This window comes from Mya arenaria, chromosome 6, assembly GCF_026914265.1.
Source record: "Mya arenaria isolate MELC-2E11 chromosome 6, ASM2691426v1".
NCBI classification, from domain to species: Eukaryota; Metazoa; Mollusca; class Bivalvia; order Myida; family Myidae; genus Mya; species Mya arenaria.
Window position 1 is genome coordinate 65,653,570 of NC_069127.1, and position 24,904 is coordinate 65,678,473.

The 24,904-nt window shown below is 34.8% G+C and overlaps 1 protein-coding gene across 1 annotated transcript; it reads right to left on the reverse strand.

Moving 5' to 3' along the window:
• Positions 1–15,712: 15,712 nt before the first annotated feature.
• Positions 15,713–18,448, reverse strand: LOC128237972 (uncharacterized). The gene is made up of 3 exons (XM_052953546.1): positions 18,370–18,448; positions 17,214–18,223; positions 15,713–15,757 (listed from the first exon to the last, which is right to left on the reverse strand). The coding sequence occupies exons 2-3, from the start codon at positions 18,213–18,215 to the stop codon at positions 15,713–15,715; spliced, it is 1,047 nt and encodes a 348-aa protein (XP_052809506.1). The 5' UTR covers positions 18,216–18,223; positions 18,370–18,448.
• Between the last annotated feature and the right edge of the window lie 6,456 nt (positions 18,449–24,904).

The following is a 24,904-nucleotide window of genomic DNA, read 5'->3' on the forward strand; positions in this document are numbered from 1 at the left end:
CAAATACCATCACATAATAGTACATCATCGCAAACGCCAGAAATTATGAAACAAATGTCAATGACATCACAACCGTTGACTTTGCCAATTATTAAGCCGAACATACTGCAAAGGCAACTCTTTATTATAATAATTATAAAATTGATGATTCACTCGTACTAGGAAGACAAATCAGGAAAACTAAGCGGCTGGATTTGTTAAGTATGACAAGTTAATTAATGAAAACAGTGCTTCTTCTGCAGTTAGTTTGTACTTATTTATATTGTGTGATTTATATAATCTGTTTTTATTTGTTATGTGTGAACTAGATAAACTCTGCAATGGATTTATAATAACATTAAACACACGTGTTCATTTAACACTTATTCGAATGTTTCAAGTGATAATCTGCTCAACGGGTGAAAAAATAAAGGGTCAGCCAGAATTATTCAGACCTACAACCTATTGAGAAAACTTGAGCAATTACCGGGACTTTGATCTATCAGGGAACACCCAGAAACAATTCCTCTCCAAGCACACCTGATATCTTATCACTTGTTATCACTGTAAGGCAAAGCTAGGTAGTTCATACAAAAACAGAGCTGGTTGAAATAAATGTTTCTCTTTTGTATAAGGCAGAACTTTAATCTGCTTTCTAAAGTGAAAATATAACAAAATTAAATCGTGAAGAGAGAGAGAGAGAGAGAGAGAGAGAGAGAGAGAGAGATGTTGGAATGATAGTATGTGTTTCCGGCACGGATAGAAAAATCCGGCCGAGGCGCGAGTGTAAGCGGGTGACGAGGCTTGCCACCCAGCGTACCCGAGGGTAGGATTTTTCGATCCGGACGGAAAAAACATGATTGATATTTTTTCTTGCATATTTAAATATTAATTTATGAAAAAAAGACGTAGAAAACGAACTTCGGTACATTTCACCAAAAAGCGACGTTGTTTACTACGCCATAAAGCGTAGTAACTTTAAAAACTAAATATCGCGTTTTTTACGATTATTTATTTTTAATTTTTATTGAAATGGCATAATATACTTTTCATAAACCATACAATAAAAGAAATAAGATGTGGCGCGTTGTTGCGCGTGACTCATCTTAAATAGGGGTGTACGATTGGGTTTTCCAGCACTGGTCACAAAACCGGAAACACACGTCCGGTGTGCAAGAATACATTCACTACTTACACTTCGATATACAATTTGTTAAATTGCATTACTTCCATTTTATCATAAATTCTATTGCATGTATTGTTTATTATAAAATGGTGTTGTGCACTTTAATAGCACTTGTAAATCGTACTTAACACAGTAAACATGTAACAGCGTGTTTGAGTTCATTTCACACTCATTTCACGGAACAATTGAATATTATCTTAGGTATATTATTTTTTGGTTTACAAAAGGACAAATTATCTCTATTTTCAATTCCAAATTGTGATTAGACCCTATAATATATCGACTTACAAAGCTTAATTGAATGTAATTCTCAAAACAATAAACACTAACAAACTGTCAAACTTATTTTAATAAAGATGATTTGACCAAATTTGCACTTTTTAATCAGCGTCTAAAACAATGACATCAATAAATGAGACGATTGATTTAAACACCGTTTAATCCCTGTTTTAAGGATGTTTTTTATGTTTCTGCTTTATTTCTGCTCTAAGTTTAACCAAAGAGACTAATGAAAACATATGTATAAAGTATCTGTTATTCTGAAGTATCTCGGAGTGTGGCGAACAGTGTCAGCTGGTCAGGTTTTCATGGTTGCTGAAGATTTCCATGAAAAAGAGATATAGTCGAAAGTTGTTCTTTCATGTTGTTAACTTCGATGTTCAGATCATGTTTATGTTCCTTTAATGGCGCACAATATAGATAATTACAACAAAAAAGCTACAGAAACAAGCTCAGTAGAAAAAGTTTTAACATAAATATTTAGTGGCACTGGGCAAACGCCAAAGACATAAAACACAAAATCACATACAAGAAACATGAAAGAAGAGCACGACACTCCACAAACAGCAGAGTGCATATATACTATATGTAAAAAAATATAGTTATGTTTATTAAGAATTGTTAGGTACCGCCTTGGAACGGTCAGTAAAATGTAAATTTACTGGGGGTGTAAACCAGTTTATGTGCACAAACCTCACTCTTATCCCAACAATCCTTAATAAAGATAAAACGCAAAAGGTAATTCTTATCAAAGTATGCATTACCTTGAGGGAACTTATCAAGCCTTACAAATGTTGGGGTTTAAAAAAAACATAGCTACGTTATGCAAATATGTAACCCTATTTTTGGTTTGGAAAAATTGATTGCCGATCAAGCGGAGTCTGTGGACATATAAAACTATGAACTCGAATTTGAGACATATTTGTGACCCCGCCCCTACCGTTATATTCTGACTGGCTTGTCATACATTTGCTGTTGGGTCTGACATATTCGGTCAGAATGTGTTTATTTTCATTTTTATTTTCAAAATGGACATAGGTTGTGAATATTGCGAAAAACAAACTCTAATGACTTTAAGGAAGGAAGTAAAACTCCCGGCAAAGGAAAATCGATTGTAATTAAACTCAGATTTTTAATCAGTTTACTTATCTGGGAACGGTTTTTACTCCAGGTGGCTTATTTTCAGATGCCCAAAATAGGTTTAGAGTGAAAAGCAATTTTTAAGATGAACGATGTGATTGTACAAATTTACGAACATTTCTGTTAAACGTAAGTTATATTTATTTGAAAAGCTTATTCTTCCCTTTCATAATTATGGAAGTGAAATCTTTTTTTAAGACAATGCCGTAGCGCAAATACATTGATTACATATGAAGGAGTGTGTAAGGTATTACAAGAAGTAAACCGAATCAATTTAGTTATGACGAAGTTGAAAACATGCCATCATATCGAAAAAGAATTTGGAAAAGTTATTTCGTACATATATAATAAGCTTACTATTTTATTAATCTTACTTCATGACGTGGCATTTATGACGCAATTTATCACGTGGTATACTGTCACTGTTAATTAAAAGTTAGATGACATGAAGTGAATTCTTAATTATTAAGAATGGGCGGAGTGAGCTTAGCGAACGAGGCCTTCTTAAAACTTATTGGCTGATACATTGCCGACGCAAACTCTGACACAGGGAGTGTGTATCAGATGATTGCCAGTAGGCGAACCTTTAAACACGCGCGAACGTTGAAGTCTTATTTTGGTCAATTGCTTGATTTTGTATTACATATACATGTATACACGTTAAATCACCATATAGCACTTCATTGTGCATATTTTGTACATGAATCTCAAATCTTGATTGTATTGACACGAAATTCCAGTAGAGCCATATTCAGTATATATGTAGTTGTTTTTTAAAGTTAGCGTTTCAAACTGAAATTATTTTTTTTCAGTTTTATAGTTTTCTGTAATTAAGCATCGCAAGATAACCCGTCGCGTACTTCTCTTGCAAAATTGGAGTTCCGAAATGAGGCGATTATTTTAATAACCAATCATTACACATTAATTACAAAGAAATTTCGACATCTCTCGAAAAATGGGGATTACTATTTTATTTAACTCAACTTAGCTTATCCAATTGTATTGAAGTTGACAAAGGATATGGTTCTCCAAGTACACGCTATTTACATCAATCATAATAGTTGCAGTTGCAATGCATGCATTATAATACAATATTACTAAAACAAATAACACAAATATTTACATGTTTATTGCTAATTGTAATATCGTTCCATCATTTTCAGAAGTCATTAGTGAGAAGAAATCATTGGTATAGTTTACAGATGAATACAGAGTAAATATGATAGAGCTATCATAACAACATGCGAACGCTTAAATATCTACAGGTCAAGAACTTTAAATAATAAGTGAATGTCGCAAATGTCCTTATTGTTTTATATTTGTTCAATAGTGACCTCTGGAGAATTTCTGTTTATATTATTGTGCTAGCTTTGGACAAAACAGACAATTATACGTTGTCTCAATGAACATATAAATAAATCTATCGATCCTACATGTTGGTCAAACCAAATGTATCCAAAACTTTACGCGAATAAAAAATTATTTTGGTAGCACAACAATTCCTTACTGAGTCATGAACGATTGAAAGTGGATTGAAAAGCAACAGCAACTATGATCAGACATGGTTAATAGCACTAACACAATTAATTAAATACAATAAACAAAGTAAGTAACACTAACGGGTGGACGTCCATATTCACCAAGAGTTACTCATGTATTTATAGTGTTTTATTTCGTAAAGGTATCATAAAAAATCGTTAGAACTGTGTCTATGGTATTGATATACCTATAACCTCACATCTGCGCTCCATAACACTAACTGGCTGAACCACGCCATCAAAAGGTATGAATAATTTATTTTGGGAATATTTGATTTCCTGTCGTAGGACAGCACGCTCGACTAAATGCCGCTTTGTCTAAGAAATGAAAACAATAATGATGTAATATGTGCCTGTCAGAGGCAAAAAAGACGAATTAAAATAGTAACGATAAGATTCGATGAGACCAGTTTTAAAATGATTGACAGAAGAGCTTCAGTCTTCGCTGTGCGGTTCAATTCTGTTTGTTTTTTAATAACAGTTACCTTTATCTTCACCATGGAGGCCCCAAATTAATCCCATGAAAGTACTACATCAACTCTTCCTACATACCAAGTTTGGATGCAATATTTCAACCCTAACTATGGTTATTTTTTAATTCAAGTTGCACTGATCTTGATCATAAGGGGCCCCACACACAATCCCTTGAAAGTTCTCAATAAACCTTTCCTATATATCATGTTAAGTCACAATATGCCAACCCAACTTAAGTTATTCATACTAACCATTTTTTATTTCTAGTAGCAGTGACCTTGATCTTCATCGTGACTCTCGGAGTTCGAAAAAAATCCATGAAAGGTCTCAATGAGCTCTTTCCTATATAAGTTCGGTTGCGATATAACCCGAACTAAAGATATTCAGTACCAACCATTTTCTATTTTATAAGCAGTTACCTTGACCTTGTCCCTAGGGGTCAAATGAATGGTCTTAATAATCTCTCCTTATATACTTATATTGGTCACCATATGTCAAACCTAACGTTAATAATATAATACCATAACCATTTATAACGAGTTATTTCAAAACTGTATGCTCATGTTTGATCATTATTGTCAATAACATTATATCGAACATCGATAATGTGGTTGTATAATTCGAATTATGGCTTGTTGGGCGCAAGAAGGAAAGGCAGAGTGGAGCGGTGTCTGAGCAATTTTTGCTACATCAAACTTTGCACTGATATAGATACATGTAGACATATACAAAGTAGATTACAGGAAGTGAGCTGTATTTGGGCAACTAGTTTTTTAGCTAACGTTGAATGTCTTTCCTAAAGCTGAGTACGATCATGCTTTTTAGGCAATCAATGTCGGGGATTTCATGGATTTCGTTTGTTAACTCTCAACATTAAGTACACTTAAATAAATAACACTCTGTTATATACTCAATGCATCATTTAAGTGTGCCGGACATATATACGTATTTGTGTCCCATTTTTCTTTGATCCATGATTTCACTTAACTGTATTGTAACATTTAAACTGTCTCCACCATGGCATCAATGTTCATCTTAACTCTGTAGACAGGAGTTTTTTCCTCAAATACAACTGTCAAGCTCTCGATCATCCCACAGAGGTCAGAGCCGGGCTGAAATCAAAAATGCTATACAACAGTGCCTTGCAGAAAACACAACTTGTCCCGCGTGGTGACATCCAATATACTTATTTCAAAAATAAATGCATACTAATCCTAAAGTCTTCTACATATTGGTTTTTTTTATATCATTTACGTCTGAAGACAATCTTTACAATATATATTGACCCACTATGATGAAGGTATCAAAGCCATAACAAATTGATGAAAACTACCAACATGCAAATAACATTCAATGAACGCACATATTATCCCGTAAGTATGTCAGCGATATTTTCCCATCCATGGCAACATTTGTTCCTGAATTGATACGCATGGTGGTTGTTGGTTTTAAAAAAACACCATCGGAGCACTGTATGGATGATCTTCCATCAACCAGATACAGATTGGGATGTTGTATACATTCCCTGGAGTGAAAAGGTGAATGCATAGCTAATTATAATTTGAAAACATACTTTACAGTATAATTTTATTTCTGCAGTTCTACTAAACATTACACAGTTAACTATAGTTGATTTAAACACACATGAAGACTGGTCTTCGAACTCAGTTTAATAAAAAAAGCCTTAAGAATTCGTGTAATGTCACTTTTTCCATTATCAAGTCAATTGTTGGTGCAAATCCTCACCACAATATAGTTGTCGCATTACCCTTGATTATTAAAAATGGTTTTCAAATATATTATGATAAACCTAGGAATGCTATCCTAACATGTAAGCACGACTACGTCTCGGAGACCATAATGAGGTACTCGGGCAAAAGTATCACGTAGCGTCCTATCTTCGAAAAGTATTTACCTTCAAATATAAAACAGCTTTAAATAATAACTAGAACTCCGCGAGTCGGATGTGTCGCCTGACGAATTCTTTACTGTCGACATTAAAGCGCAATAACTCTAAACATATTGATGCAAGAGTTACGGTTTTTGTGCACTGCACTTTCCCTCAATCAGATATACCTACGAAATAAGTTTCAGGTTGATACCTCCTAAAGTTCACGAGATATACCCCGGACAAGCGAAAATGGGACGCGGACGTCGCCGCCGACGCCGCCGACGCCGCCGACGCCGCCACCGACGCCGCCGACAAAAGTAACCCCTATATGTCGTCTTTTCAGGCGACACAAAAACAGTCAATGATGAACATTGATTGAAAGAATACAGACGATTAGGTCGTATTCTTATAAATAAATGTTTTTATCAATACTTGTATCATTAAATTGATTTAAACTTTATATTTACAACGATTGTTGAACAAGATATTCCAACAGTATCATAATTACTCTCGCTGGCACGCTTTTTTCGAGACTATGGTCTTGGTGTTGTAGGGGGGGACCGGAGTACAAGAAGGAAACCCACTTGTCGGATTTGATGACCTCAAACCAAACTCACATTTGCCCAGGCCAGAAATCAAAGACGGGTAGATTAGGTGAGAAACTAGACTGCTAGACACTGCGCCAACCGGACAGTCAACTAAGTTATTGGGCGGTAACTAATGTATGATGCCGCTAGTCCGCACGCACGCCCAGTGACATCCTCATTCTTATAATCCATTTTTCGTTAAAAAAGGTAATAAATATGTTTAGATGAAACTTATTATAGTTCCGACTCAACCCAAGGCCAATTGAATTGGCGGACTCGTTCAAATTTAATAATTTAAACAACCAATATTAATAACCATATTTATAATAACCATATATTCTATTCTTACAACCAAAATTCTATTGCAATCGCCATATTCAATAATGACATTAATTTGTTTTAAAGAAGCTCGAGCATGCGGGCTGGATCATGATTACATGTTTTTGGGGCATTTCGCGCTCAACACAAGGAAGGTTAGACTTCTTTTTGTTCTACTAAACAATTAAAATGGCGCCCGGCTGTGTCCGGTCTACCAACTGTATTGCTAAGTACACCAACGTTTATCAGTAACTAAAACGTAGGTTATAATGTGAATATTACAAATTTCACAACCTAAATTATTTTACTTGTAACTTTCAGGAAATAATTTTATTATCTGTAATTTTAAGTCCCCAAAACACTCTTTAAAATATGTTGTTTTTTTGTGTGTGTGTTTTAATGATCTAATTGTTCATTTCGATACATTGGTTTGATACTCTTTAAAATATGTATTCAACTGTCCAAATCTAATTTTAATAGACATGTACGAATACTCAGCATAATTCAAAACCGCTTGTTTTAAAGTGTAACAAAGTTTATGTAACCTTTATAAAATAAAGTTTCTATTATTTACCATATTGAATGTCTAACCTGGGAAAATTAGTTCTATTTAAGTAGTGAAGGCATATGTGATTAAGCAAATAACATTTTCATGTGAAATTCAATATAATTAATATGAATTTTATAATCTGTTCTGTTTTACCGGTAAAGATAAAATACAGATATTAGAGGGTACAAATTATTATAATAAAAACTTGAGAGCCCATGCATTAGATGCGCCAGTGATCTTTCTAAATATTTGGTTTAAGTTACATTATTGGAAGAAATTTAAATGTGCTGTAAATATGTTTCGTTCTTTTTCCTGGCAAGATTGCGTTGACTGAGTTTCACTATTAAGACTACTTATAGTGTAATGTTAATAATTTTCAACTCAACTGTAAGTCTCACTCACCTTTGAATAAGACTGGTATCGTTCCATCCAGCTGTAGCAAAGATTGATAAATACCATTATCAAATTCTGAAATAAATCATATTTTAGTATTCATTAGTTGCCTATCTGAATTTATAATACAATTAAATGTTAAAGAAAACGTCTAAGCACTTTCGAAATAACTTTTATCTAAAACTGTCTTAAAAGATCGTTCAGATACGTCTATTAAATGTATCTTCAATAAAACCTTATGTACAGTATCTTAAAATAACGTACCAAAAATATCGTCTTTTGGCCGAAGATCAGAGAATGATCCAAAAGCCATAAGATCATCTGAAGTGGCCAGATCGGGATGCATTAAACTGACCCTCAACACAAACGATGATGGGAACGTTTGCAAAATATTTTGCACAGACTGCGTCAAACACTAGACTGACTCGATACGTTTACCATGTTTATGCACCTTACGTCTTTAGATTGTGATTTTTGTTAACACTGAAAAAGCATTTACTACTGGGTTATATATCAAACCCTTATCATTTATTATGCACTAGAAAGGTTTCTTTAGGTGATACCTACCTAAATGATAAGGCATGTGTTGAGTTTATTTCTCAGATAGCAGGTTGTATGTTTGTCAAACATGAAAACTTTGTTAAATAATTCTCTATTCCTAAGTACATACTGTGATGGTTCAACTGACAATTCAACATCTGAGAAAGAGGTCATAATGGTAAGTGTTCTCGATGACTTTCAACCAAAGGTTTGCTACATAAAACTTGTAGAACCTCCAAATACAAAGGCTGATGGTACTGTAGCTGCTATTGACGCTGCATTTGATGAGTTTGAAATGCCTGATTACAAAAACAAGACAATAGGTTTTTGTTCAGATGGCGCATCATGATGGATAAGACACGGGGTGTTATTCAAAAGGTTCAGGATCAGGGCCAGGCTCCTTGGATTTTAGCCGTGCGGTGTCTTGCAGAGTGGGGAGTATCTTGAAACAGTGGGTGATGTACTGACAAGTGTCTTTTACTTTAATAAAGGTTCTGCTGAGAGGATAAAGGAAGCCGGTGAAACTCCGGACATTATGTAAACCCAGTTCACAAAACCAGAAAGATGCAATGGCACAATGCGGGTGGACCACAAATTGAGGGCAATATCTTAACTGATAAAAAACGGAATGTTCTTGTCATGCATATGATGAGTTAAAGTGCTATGCTACCAACAGGGTTGGGTATAAAGCCAAGAGGGAAGGCTTACTGAGAAAGGTCATGCAGTACAAATTTGTCTGGTACATTCATTTTATGAACGATTTTTTAAAACAAATATCAAAACAATCTCTTCAGTTTCAACGAGAAGATCTAACTTTTTCAAGTGCTACAACAACAGAACAACTACAGAAACAAGCTCAGTAGAAAAACGTTCAAACATAAACCCGGTCCAATGGTACTGGGTAAACGCTAAAGACATAGAACATAAAACAAAAAATCACAAACAAGAAACATGGAAAAAAAGCACGAAACTAAACTGCAAATTGCAAACGAATGTTTAGGACACTTGGAGATTGTATGACAGAAATTTGAGAAAATCTAAATGGAAATGAGTACAAAGGTGAAGCTTTGTTGAAGATTTTTGACAGTGAAATCCTAGCAGGAGAGAGGAGGGGAATTGTAATCAGTTACAGACTGTATCCAAAGGAGGCTTGACAATGTTGAAGCAGATCCCCGATTTCTAAGCTGTCATGAGTTTGATCCGAAAATTTGACCAAACGATAAAGGGAGGCAAACTTTGACTTTGTATGGTGATGGTGATTTGCAGGCATTATATTATCACTTTGAAACACCTTTGGTTCATGCGGGATGTGATCTTCTGTATGTATCCAGAAATCAGCACGTTAGAGGTAAATATCCTTTGAATGTTTGGCGGAGGGTTAGCAAGGAGGATATCGAAAGGGGAGAGAACAAAAAACATTTGCTGATCATTCACTTAACTGGCCTGGCCTTTACCCACTTAGCAACGCTGCTTGCGAGCAAGCCTTTTCTGTGATGAAATGCGTTATAGCTGACTGAACGTGCTCACTAAGTACTAAGCGAATGAATCAGTTGATGAGAATAAACATTAATGCCAATGGTAACTTCAATCCACAACATGCAGTAAACAGATAGTGGATCAGATAATATACAGTTACACGGTTATTCATTAAAACAATAAAACTCTGCGTAAAATCAGTGCTTTCCATACAATATTTCTTTTCCGGGCGAACATAAAGGGTTGACTTAAAAATGCGAGTATCAAAAACAGATAAATTCGACCCCTTAACTAACATTTTCTGCAGGTGACCATTCCAAAAAATGCTCCGAAGCATGTAAGACATATACCAAAACCTAGTTCAGCTGAACTGCGACATAGCTTTTAAATTAAGCTTTTGTAGTATGCTCAGGATCAGATTCGACTAAAATATTCTAAAACAAAAACAACAACAACATAAATAATAACAATGTCCTTCATTGGCATCATGGCAATATTGAATCGTAGCACGCAATAATTATTTTTTTAAAAGTAGCTTAAATGTTTGTAAACTATTTCTTTTCCAGCAAGTGGCTTACATAGTTATCCCGACATTGGAATAAAACATCTTTTAGATATGTCTAACTGCTTCTTGTGTATTGGTTATCCCGACATTGGAATCAAACAGCTTTTAGATATGTCTAACTGCTTCTTGTGTATGTAATTCTTTGGAAATTAGTGACAAAATCGCACAACAAGTAGACATTATCGATATGCTTTTGTAATTGTATACAATACCAATTCTATTTATGAAATTATTTAAATGATATCATGTTTTCAAACCGTATTGGTGCCTCTTAAATGAACAGCATTATGCACTGAAGATAAAAACAATATACAACTCTAGCTGTTTCTTTAAAAAGTAAATATATTTACTTTGTAATGGATTGGGTTATATCGTAGTCCTGTGTGCACTGTATCATCCGAGACCTTGTTTCTTTGGACAATCTGTGTATCTCCACCTGCTTGTACGTTGATGGCAGCATCAGATGTAATGGTTCTTTTTCTGCCTTTGTCTGTGGTAAGAAAACTTTCAAGTTTCAACAATTTTATGAATTGAATAATATCTCACTGATGTTTTATTTATCATCTGATTTAAGATAATTTGATCATGATCAAATTATTTATGAGCATTTCCATTCAAACAAAGAAGAAATGCAATAAATGTATCAGTTTAGCTTAACAAGCAAGTTTACTTTTCTTTTTCCTTCCCTTTGAAGATTTCTGTTTTCCAATATCTGTTGCCGTTGTGTTGGCTGTGATATTTTGAGTTAGGTTAACATGAAGATCACCAACTACGTTAACGTTGGTAACAGCATCTGATTTAGCAGTATGCAAATCCCCCACTACTTGTTCTATACTATCGCATCAGATAAAGTAGCATTCGTCTTGCCTTTGTCTTGTTTTGTGAAAATTGATCGCTCACACCTTTGGTCTATAGATAAAAACATTTAGTAATAAAAATGCTCTCTAAAATGTATCAAATATGTGTTATCATTGGAAAGATATATTAAGAAATCTGAAATCATATAAATAAATTATCCAAATAACAAAACAAATACCTAGCCCTTCTGTTATACCCATCTCTGCAATAGTACCAAGTCTTTGATGCCAGTATCCTCTCAGAGACAGGGTCCTTCCTAAACTGATACATTTGTATTTTCTTCTCCTTGTTTATCTCAGCGAGGGTTGATTGCATTCCTTTCAGCAAGATCTTAGCTTTTTGGGCCTCTATAAACAACTGGCTAGCATTGCGTTCTTGTGCTTCTAGTTTTGGTTTTATTTCATTGACCAGGGACTTAAGCTTGTCACATCTTGGTTTCAGGGTGTCCAGTAATGTTTTATCCATGTTTTCCATCTGGGTAATAATGTTCAGAAGAGCCTTTTCACGTTCGTCATAGTATTTGTTGATTTGGTTTCGATATTATCGTAGTTTCGTTATCTCCCGTTCACTAAACTGTTCTACTAGCTTTATGTTGTCTTCAACATTCGAAGCACATGCTTCGATGTCATTCAGTAACTCGGCAAGCAATTGTTTGATGTCTTCATAACCCGGGCCATTTTTGAAGGCTTCTGCTATTTCAAAAATGATCTGTTGAGTGCATGATTTATGATTAAGAACTGAACAATGTCCGCAGTTAAGAGTCAGACAGAGTGGGTTAGACAGAAATATTTGATAAATTCGCCAGGGTGGATTGCGCAAGCCTCTGTCCTTTCTTCTTCGATAAGAGAGTGTCTCATGGTAAAAGGCATTGAACTCTTGTCAAGAAGTGTATGGGACTTTGTCATTCTTTGTTTCTTGTGCACTTTCGTGCAGGTAGAGCACATAAATTCCTTGCAAACAGTACAGTATGCCTCCGCTGAGAGTGTTTCATCATCCTGGGAGAAGGGCTGGCAATAGGTCACGTCAAGAGCAGAGCTATCTGCCTGGAGTTTCTTGCCAGGAACTTCATCCATTATTCACCTGAGTAAGCAAAATGTGAAAATATCTACAGTGTCACTATTATTGTCAGATCAAATAAACTGTTAATTTATGAAGGGATGACAACTTGATAATTTCAATAAAAATAAAACCTAATGCCCTCCTGAGCGCCATGTTGTCAGCAAAATTTGGACAATAAAATCAAATATGCATGAATCGAAATGCCAGCAGATTTGAGCTCATAACCTTATTATCAATAGAGTCATCTACTAGTCACACCCAATCTCCATCTAAAGTTTGCGGACCATCCGTATATGCATTGTCTAGTTATCACTAGAACAAGGTTATCGCATTCAAGGTCAATGTCACCTTGATCTTTGACCTGATGACCTCAAATCAAAAAGGGCCATGTGCTGATCACGCCCAGCCTCCATTTAAAGTTTGGGGGCCATGGGTGCAGGTTTTGTCAAATATCACTTGGACTATCGTTTTCGCAGTCAAGATCACTGTGGCATTGACCATTGGCCTGATGACCTCAATAAATTTTCTAGTCAGGCCCATCCTCAATGTCAAGATTGAAGACCTTAGGTCCAGGCATATAACTTTGACAAGCTGTGACCTTGACCTTCGAATCGATGACGTTAAAATCAATCTCGATCATGCACTAGTCATGCCAAATCTCAAAGTCAAGTTTGCGGACAATATGGCAAGGCATTGTCGAGTTATCACTCGGACAAACTTTGGTCTACCGATCTACCGACCGGCCGACATACCGATCGACCGACCTACCGACCGACGACATTTGGAAAGCAATATATCCCTTCATCTTCGAATGGGGGCATACTTCAAATATTGGGGGAAAAAACATTGTGTCAAAAAGAATATGTTAACGTCTCCAATTGAACTGTTTAAACAGAAGGTACAAGATAACATTTAACGTGATGTCATCAAATTTGATAATACGGCGATATACTGCCGTCTTATTTATGAATAAGAGATAAAACCCACGTGACTTATTGGTCAAGTTTACGGCAAAAATAAAAATTAAATATCTCGATTCATGTAGGTTTATTTAAAGATAACTTCATTGGTACTGGGGGAAATCTTGTCACATAAACCACGTAATTAAGATCACATTCCATGGCTACATAAAACTTATAAATGGAAGAATTCTGTAGAACTGTTTATTTTCGCAAGCACGCACTATGGAAACAACTATTTCAGATTCATATTAATGGGGTGAAAATGCTGCTATTTTTTACTTAATTAAAGGCAGGGGTAATAGTATAAAAGGCAGACAGTCAGAAAAAATGCCCACTTCACTTGACCTCACAGAGCTGTCTGCTAGTACAGACTGCCAGTACATTTTTTCAAATATACAAATAATTAACAAACAAAAAAACCTAAAATTTGCAAGATTGTTCATTAAATGTATCAAAAACATATTTTGTGAATTTCAAGTCTCTCAGACAGTTATAAATACAACTTTCAACTTTCAAATATCTTTTTGTAACTATCAAACAAATTCAAATTTCCCAGCAATGTTGATTGACAGATCTTGAAAGTTCATGACCCTCTAACAGCCAACTGAATTTCACTACCATTTCCTATTTACTACAGGTTTACTATCATAGTTTGATAGTTTGAGATGGCTTATTATAACACAATTCGTAGAAGTATTGGTCATGGTATACGAAACTTTATTTATCTCATCTCAAATGAAAAACCAATGGATGAATTCTTATGTACCACTCTGTCCTGAATGACCACAAGCCATGTGCATGTTTACAATCAAAACTGCTGACCAGAGCAGACCTCATAAATCCGATTAACCACGCCTCCTCTGCCAAATAGGCTTAATTGCTGTCCGGTAGGATATTTGGGGTCAGGCATCCCGGCCTTTAAATATTCACCCGACGTTACCTTGAAGAGAAGCTATTTTAATGAAACTTTCATTTACAAGACAGTCATGTTTCGAAACAGCGTCAGCACAAGTTTTTTCTCCTCAAGACATTGTTACATTTTGTGTCACATGCAAAGCAATGCAAAAACGTAGGGATTACTTTGTCCGGCGTCGTTGTCCACTTTATCGTTAATCTTTCGTTTCCGATATCGGTCCGTATTCACTTACGTGTAAAAAGTTACATAATATCTTTAATAAAATTATTTTTTACAATTGATGAGATTTTTGTAAAACCTGTTATTTTAAACATGTGAAGTTTTTTTTAAATATTATTGCTCTTCAAAAGCAATTTTACAACGAGTTTAAAAAATGCATTTTTAAGTCTTAATAAGTTCAGACTCACGATGTGAGTGAAAACGGATCCAGCAACTTTTAAAAGACTTGGTAAATAGTTTTTAAACAGAGTATTCTCATTGGTCATGGCCAGTAAATGACCTTTGTTGATTTTTGGATCAGTAACGCCGATTATCAGGGTCATTGCAATGTTTTGGGAACAGTAATAGACAATCCGACAAGCGACACATTCGCAACAATTTAATATATGTGTTTTCTCTTCTTGTTATTTTGTGACGATATGTGTATATTGTTGAATTAATTCCTGTAAATTGTTGAACCTTGTGCCTCTAAACAGGGTCGCTGTCATTTTCTTTGTATAGTTTTATGTGTATACTACGCATTTTCTTGAACGTATAAGTTGCTCCTGCGGTGTGAGTTTGTGTTATGTTATCACACTTTTACTTTAAGCATTACCCTTGTTTGCAACTCAAACATCCTACTGACCCGAATCCTTGCAACCGACCTTACCCTAATCTATCCATACATATACGCCCACATAAATCTTGTCCATGCTTCATCAGTATGCCCGTGTTCGACCGGATTTCGATTAATCAATACAAGCTTGAGTATTTTGTAGGCTCTTTTATAAGAAAAGTATGTTTTAGGTTTCCTTATGGTCGTCTATGTTCGTTATGAAAGCTGGACGCTGCAATAACACCGTATGCATTCAAACTAGCTTATAAAAACTATGTATGTTTATAGAGGACCATTATGTAGTTAACTAGCTATAGCAACTTAAATGGTTAACATACCGTTTTTATTTGATCTTGATATCTAGTAAAATTATGCAAGAGTTAATTTCATTAAAGTTAGTTTGTGGATAGATTGCAAACAGATGATCAAAAAAAAATCGCAACACAAACTTTATAGTTGCTATGGCCACAAAAACAAAGAAAATATCACTTTTAGCCTTGAGCCTGCGGTAATTCAAGACGTGTGCATGCTAGGTTAATAATTCTTGGTATATGGATAGAGGTCATTATACTTATCCTCCTCAAAGGGTATGATGCACAAAAAAAGAACAACTTGAGTAGTTTTAATCCGGACTTTGTCCTGTCTGTCGAGGGTTTATCTGGCCAAGTCTGTGTGCCCGGGTGATGTATAGACTATGCGAATCAATGACCATAAGACTTTTTAAAACGTCTATCAAGATTTGTGTGCAGTTTTTACTCATGTTTTCTATGAAACCCCTAAATATGAGGTTATTGCGCAGGGTTCTACCTTCCACATTAAGAGAGTTTTATGCTTGTTTATTATGCACGTTTACAACATTATGTAGGAAGACTATTTCCCTCTCTTGTTCGTTTCTTATAAAACGAAATTCGTCAATTCCTCGTTCTTGTTCTTCATTATATTTTTATACTCTTATTTATTTATCACAAATCAATACAATCAGCCATAATTTTGTTTTGTGCATAACAATTTATTTGTATTAAATCACTCAAACTGGCTTTATATATCAAAACAACGAAACACAAAAAGAAGTATTGTGTTCATTCACCTGGCATTGTGGATTTCTCAAGTTTCACTCAGTGTTTATGCAAAAAGCTACAGAAACAAAGAGTGACGGACATGAGTGTTTATTTCGACAGGGAAATGTCGTTTTAATAATCAGATGGAAATGCATATTCATCATATTCTTCAGAACTTTGTAGACTCATGTTCGAAAAATAGTAGCTTCTGTTTAAATTTTGCTCTGCTCGTCTTAAGTTTGTTTCGTTTTTCATTATAACATAGTTCAAGATTTCAAACATGATATCATATATTATAAACCAAACAATTGGCGAAATTGAAAAAAAATATATAAACCTGTACAGTGCATAACTTATAAAGAAAAGGCGACTGGTGTTTTCAATATAAACAGTAGCGTGGACGATTTTCCCAACAAGAGAAAAACACGAAAATCCGAATGGTTTAATATTTCTGATCTCCCCTGTTGAAATATCATAGCTTTGCATGTGAACGCTATAAGTGCTTCTAAAACGAGGCAAAATCCACAACCATAAGAATGCCATAACGGTTGAAGATAATATGAACATTATTGAGCAAAATTCAAAAAGACCGGATACGTAAAAAAGAAATATGGTTCCATGTAGTATTACTGTTCCTAACAGCACGGTTCGAAACTGTGAAATGTATGGCTTTCCTAGAATCATAAAATGTATAGGCCAAAGTTTGTATTGCAAAAAAGTAAGTAAAATCAAATGCGTCAAGGAAAAGAGGTTGCTGAATCCAAGTGACCGAAAACCAATGTGAAAAAGGGAAAGGCTCTCCGCGTCAGTTTGTTGGCACTTATTATTTTCCATTTGAGTCCAGTTTGATTTTGACATATCAGTTTGTTGGCACTTATTATTTTCCATTTGAGTCCAGTTTGATTTTGACATATCAGCCATAAACGTGTGTTGATCACCATCACAAAAGTTGCCTCCCCATTTTCTAATATAATCCTGAATATTTTCTATTTCGCGCATTCTGTCGTTGTAACTCATGTGTCGAAGAACAGTGTGTTCAGAAGGAGTAGAAAATTCGTGCGTATATTTTACAAGGTTGTTGTTGTAAAATATAGACAGCACTATATCACTAAACATAGCCGTGAGCTTTCGGTTAATGTGTGCATTGTGTAGTGCCTGTCCTTGGCTTTTCCACAGCCTAATCCAAAAGATTGCTTCCATATACTGCTTAAATAAAAGCAGAAAGCAATGATAGCTCCACAAACATTGCTGGACCTTTTCACAAGGATGACGGCTACTTTCTGTGTCGTTGTAGCCGAAGGCCACTGTGTTTGTTTCTGTTTCGCTACGTTTCATACCTTCAATTAAATCGTTCATAAGCCTATTTTCTGGAAAGGCTTTCATGATCACATCCATGTCCTTTCGTCCTTTCCCAATTTTGCATTTTCGCCTACAAACTGGACAGTGCAATATGTCACACTCATGGTTTCCTAAACAGTTTTTATTGATTATTGTTTCGATGCACTTTTTGCAAAATGTATGCTGACATGGTAGTATTCTTGGGCTATCAAACCGTTCCATACAAATTTGACACGTTATAAGGTTTTCATTGATCGTGATGTTGATCTCTTCGTTGGGATACGCCGTCGCCATATTAGTTGCTAAAATTTAGATTTACGTTGTATCAGTAAATTTTTCAACAATCAATGCATATATGAGGACACACACAAGGTAATAGAAATACTTAAGTTGATATTTAGCAACTTTTGATTGAGACAAAAATATAGAAATTGTAGATTTTACTTACTCTTTTCGAATAGTACAGTTTTTACAGATTGAAATATACGACGTGCACTGTATACTCATTTAAGAATGACATGGCCTCGTATTTAGGACATTCAATTTATTAATATATCACTTATCGACCATTGAGAGGCAAACTGACTTATAAGCAATTAAACCGATTATGTATGTAGGACGTTTGAGGTATAAATTGGCATGGTGCATGCATTCTTCAGATAAACACCGACTATCGTTGATTTTAACCTGACATACCTGATAAGGAGATACCACAATCGGTCGTTCATATCTAGCGTCGGACTGTTTTCATATCTGGACTTTTTCATGTAAACTGAGTTTGCGTGGATTGATATTCTTTATCGGACAATTAAATATTGACTTATATCGTATGCTTAACAACAAAATAATCATTCGTTGTTGTATGAAATTAAGAAACAGATATCTAATTTTCAGTTGAGGACTCAACATTAACTTTCTAAGAAATGGTCGTTTTTAGGACGAACTATCAAGATAATGTGCATCACGTACTACACAAAGCATAATTCAATGTCGTAGTTAAAAATCCCTCTTATACAAAAGCATCGTGTACATACGGTTACCGAAAGTCTTCGTTTACGTATGTTTTCTTTGACGTCCTCTTTTTCAGTTTTATTGAATTTGAAGTGTTTAGTGTAACTTGGGGTTCTAAAACCTTGTGTTGATAACAATAAATTCTTCGTAACTGCAGAAATACTTTGCTGTAAGTTCTAATAGAATCACTAGTATTATACTTGTTCAGTAAAATGTCAAGGAAGGAACCACGTCTGTTTCTGGTATTTTACGACATGAATAAATATAGCTGGTCTAACTATTTTTACTAAACATATGTGAACAAATTGAGGATTAGATGATAAAAAGACTTATAAAAAAGACCGTTTTACGTTCTAAAATTCGTTATCGAATTAAAGACTTCATATGAAACATTTCTGCAAAGTTTAATTAAACACTGTACATATTTTAGATATAAATGAAACTTTTAAAAACTGTAACACAAAGACACATCTGAAAACGTTCGTTACTATTCTGTAACGAAAAGGTGAACATTGCTAAATGGGGTTAAATATATCATGCAGATATCATGCAGACTAAAGAAGAATTTCATGGACACCTGAGATACAATATCTAGAGCACGCAATGAAAAACATTGTGGTGTTGTGTTGTAACAGTCGTGTATGTGATTACAGTAATTACTAACAATACTTCAATCTATGAAACAGAACTAAATTTCATTTCAATATTATATTTTAATTGAATTGGCGACCGGATAAGTGTATTCCTCACACAAAAAGCAGTTTAAAAAGATTAAACTTCAGTGCCACTTGGGATTATATATTACAGAAATAATTAAAATTAAAATATAACTATGATAGAGTCTCATGTCTGATAAATATTCGAGGTCCACACGATGCTTCAGTAAAAAAACAAATGTTTTGAAAACACCAAAGAAATTCCTTCACTGACTCACTATATACTAATGAGGTAGGTAAGTAGGTAAGTGGGCGGAGCATAGCGCTTTACAAATAGTACCTGATAAGTTGCCGGAATAGACTGGATACATAACTAGAGAAATACAGAACATTTTCAAGTGAAAATTTATATTATGAAATTAAGCTCCTGTTTCTAAAATAAAGGATTTGAAAAATCATCAATGTTGTCTGGACCAAAGAACAATTTTATCCTACATCCAGATCTTGTTAAGTGAAAACTCGCAGATTGGTACTCGATAATTATTTGTACAGTGCACGTTTTTGTGTGTATGCCAAATTAAGTTATGATAACTCATTAGGAGTGTTAAAATAAGATACCAAAAGCTGGAACCCTTCAGCAAGTGTTTATATTTGGTCGAATTTTGAAAAAAAAAATGAAAAACATAATTTGCATATAAGCGTAAACAGCTTTACGTCATTCGCTTATTGGCATTATCACGTGATGTTTTCAATGTATGGTTGACATGTCAAGGTGTGTAAGCTTTACATAATCGCACTCGGGCCTTGCCGATTTCGCGAGTGCTTAAATCAGATTAATAGTCATTTTAGGTTTCTGGAGAATAGTGCACAGAATGTAATCCTGGTAACAGCTACCCTGGTTCTTTTGCGAGCAGCAGTGTATAGCACTGTCACACGGGACCCCCATTTAACGTCCCTCCCAGAAGTCGATTGGTATGTTTTACTTGTTCTGCGGGGAATCGAACTTACGACCACTGAATTGACAGCAATTTCATTACCATTAGACCATGAATCCGTCACTAACATGACAGAATATTTAAGTCCTCGTGGTCTAGTGGTTAAGGTAGCCATCATCTTGCGTGAAATAAAATCTAGACTTTACCGGCGTTGGTTCGCACCCAACTAAAAGTATTTGTAATACTCTAAATGTATTGTTTTGCATTTCCCATATCATAGAGTAAAATAACGATAAAAAGGATTTCAATTTGAATCGAGTGGCTATGGAAAATTGCAAATCTCAACATTTCATATTTAAAAAGAGTGGCTATTAGAAACGGGCAATTCTCAACATTTCACATTTTTAATTGAGTTGCTATTGAAATGAGCAAAGCTCAACATTTCATATTAAAATCGAGTGGCTATGGAAAAGGGCAAAGCTCAACATTTCACATTTGTAATTGAGTTGCTATTGAAAGGAGCAAAGCTCAACATTTCAAATTTGAATGGAGTGGCTATGGAAAAGGGCAAATGTCATGTGTTCAACAAGTGCACACGATCAGAGTCGGTAAAGAAAAAAGCTTGCTTAATCAACGCTATGGACAACAACGACTTGTCTTGATCAGTTTGTTGGCCTGTATCTCTTCAATATATAATATATATATATATATATATCCAAGCTCATGTTTCCATGTTTTTCAAAGAGTTTGTATAAGTTTCATCAAACAAGTGGATTCCTGGTTGACATATTTCTTTTTCAACAGCTTCAAGTCTATCTACAGTTGTAGCTTCGCTTAACAAATTGTCGTTGTTTTTGTAATAAATGAGTTTCGTAAAATGTATTGAATCTTGCCGTAAATTTTCGATTCATGTGAGCGTCAGTTATTGCTCGACCTGTGAAAATGTCCTGCCCGTGCAATTGTATCATCTTATATTTGAACAGTCCACAAAAAAGTAAAAAAAACAATCCACAAAAAGGATGTTACGTTCTTGCGTTGCCAACTTTGAAGCATGTTATCGGCTGACGGCGAGGCTAGACACAATAGCATTTCATTTGGACATAGCATGATATATCACAACAAATGCCAGTTGTGTCGTTTCATAGATTTCGGCATGATACAAATACCTAAAACCATAACAAGTAAATTGTGTTTAAGTACGACGTAGAGTACAATTTATGGCGGGAGGGTTCTACGGAATACACGAGACGAAGGTATTTTGTTAATTTATGTTTAATACATCTGCTACACACAAATCAGACACACTAATACTATCCCCAGACAAACAGATTGTCGTCTGTGGTTTAATGGAGTTCTAATATTTATGCGAAAATCTACAGAAATAAGCCCAGTAGCAAAATGTTTAAACATAAACCCGGTTTAATGGCAATGGGCAAACGCCAAAGACCAAGAAACACTGAAGAAAGGCACAAAACACCACAAACAGCACAGTGCATACATACTATATAAACTAGTTTTTTAACACATTTAGTTCATTTGGATACAAATATTTCATAACAGAGAAAAATATTTTGATTGACCAAAAGTTACATTCTTTTCGTAAAAGTAATTTGTATACTCCATTCAAATTGTACAAATCAGCAAAAAAAAAAATTATAATAACACATGTCCAACGTAACGAATAATTGCTTATTACGCTTAAAGAATGTATTCACAAGACCGACATAGTAGTAACGTTAACACAAAAGTGTTGCCATAATATGATTAACAAGTGGTCATGAATTCAAAAGTGATAATATTTATGTGAATAACTAGAGGAAAAACCTCAGTAGCCAAAAGTTAAACCCCGTTTAATGGCACAGGGTAAACGCCAAAGACATAGAACACAAAAAAAAATCACAAGCAAGAAACATGGAACAACAGCACAAGACTCCACAAAAATCACAGTGCTTATTTTCTATATATAAAAAATAGGTATGTGTATCAAGGATTTTTAGGTACCGCATTGGAACTGTCGGTAAAATGTAAATTTACTGGGGGTTTAAACCAATTTACGTGCACAAACCTCACTCTAATAAGGTATGAATTCATAAGCCAAATTCAATGATCGCTTGTTTATTTCTTAGGTGCAAAAACAATGACCGCCAGTGTGAAGTCATGTTAGTAGAAGCTTTAAGTGATCTTAATATATTACGGTGAGACAGTATAATTCCCTTTACGTTCTATACAGTGTTGCCATTCTATAATTCCAGCAGTAGAGGAGATTCTGATTCATCAATTTTATAATAACTAATAATGGAAGCATAAGTACAAATATCTGCATACACGTATGTGAACTGAAAACATGCATGACAGAGTATAGAGCTTTCAATGTCTTTTAAAAGCCACTAAAATATCATTCGAATCAAACTTTCACATGATTTCAATATTGTCAGCGCAATAGGTCGATTATGATACATATGTTACAGTTCATCGTATCTACGTTAGTCTATTGTCACAAGAAAGAGTGGTCTTAGTGTTGAAATCTGCACTGTCATTACGCCACTATACAAAAACAAAAACATTCCGTTTCGTTACAGTGTCATATGCCATGGACCAAAGCATGGGCAATATTGAAAACAAATATGTAAACTTGAACAATGCGTAAGCAGTAAACAAGAAGCGACAAACGTTTCCAAAATAAAGAGTTGCTTATACATGTTTTACAACGAATGAGACAGAATCTTTTGGCAGGATTACATATGGTCTTTATTATGAAATCAATACACAGCAACAAACACAGCTTCTCGTTCGCCGAGAAATAATCCATAAAACTAAGTACGCTGCGAAAATAAAGGAATGAGTATATAATACAGATCACCATTTCGGAAACCACAAACTTGAGTGAATAAAAGACTCTGGATATTATTGATTTCAAAAGAATACAATTCAACTGGTTGAAATATCTGATAAGATTAAAATGCAAAAAAGCTAAACGTCTAGAGTTAAAAAGATGCAATGAATCATGGACATTGAAAAAAAGGTTGCTAATCCTAGAAAGGGACACACTATGGACAACAAGGACATATCCTGATCAGTTTGTTGGCCACTGAACGGGTATTAACGCCAATTAAATATCGCATGTCTTTAAAATTGTTTTCATATGGATCATTATCTTTTTTGATCGATTGATTTCTGATTCAACAGTTGCGAAACCAGTAGAAATCGACGTAGCTTCGGTTAACAAATCGTCGTTTTTTACATTACTGGAGTCTCGTTACACCGCTCTGCAAACTGCTGTAAACGTGCGGCAAGTAATCTTGTTAACAGCCTATCAATCTACATATTCAGTTGCATCAAATACTCATTAAATACTCTCAAGAAAGTAAGATGATTCTTAAATGTTCATTAGCTCTCGTGGGTCGTTGAATGTCACTATCATACGTAGATAGATAGATACCATTTCTCTGATTATCTAAATGCAATACCATTAAGCATGCAAGTTTTGCTGCAATGTCATAAAATATGAACAAGACTATCGGCAACATTGTAGAAGAAGATATACCCTTTACAAATGCATAACAGATAAACAAAAGGCGGCATATGTTCTCCACAAAGAGCGTGCTGTGCACAATTTTTCCAATATTTGAGAACTCGTGTGTTTCAACTGCATGAATATTTGTTATGAGTCCTGATGAAATATCAAAGTACTGCAAATGCATACTGTTCTTGTCGGTGTTTCGATGAAAATGCCACAATATTCAGTAAGCTAAGAAATTTGCTGACACTATTGACAATACAATTGACCACCACGTTAGAGCATCGCACATATAAATAAGAAATATACTGCCAAGTACTTTAACCATTCCTATGTATGCCATATGATTCCAGGGTAAATTAAAGTTTTTTAATATACAAAAATGCATAGGCCAACGGACATTTTCAAAATTGATATTCATCAGCAGAACCATTAAAGAAAACAAGTTACTAAATCCAACAGAGTGATACGCCATGAGCAAAATGCCTTGGCGTTCCGCGTACTTTTGTTGGCACTTATCTGCTGTAGGATGAATCCAGTCAGATTTGGACATTTCTGTTATAAACAGTTGATGATTATCACTATGACATAAATGGATTCCACTTTTTTTTATATTTTCCCAAATGCAATTTATTTCTCGCAGTCTGCCATTGAAAATCATTCGATGTTGGATACTGGCTGCAACACTAGTCGAAGACATACGTTCAAAAGCTTCATCGCCGATGTTCTCAAATGTTAACAACAAAATTTCGCTGAACATAGCTGTAAGTTTTCGATTGATATGCACATAATGGATTGCTTCTTCGCTGCCTTTGAGTACTGTCAACCTATTAAGTGCATCCAAATACTTCTTAAACAGAAACA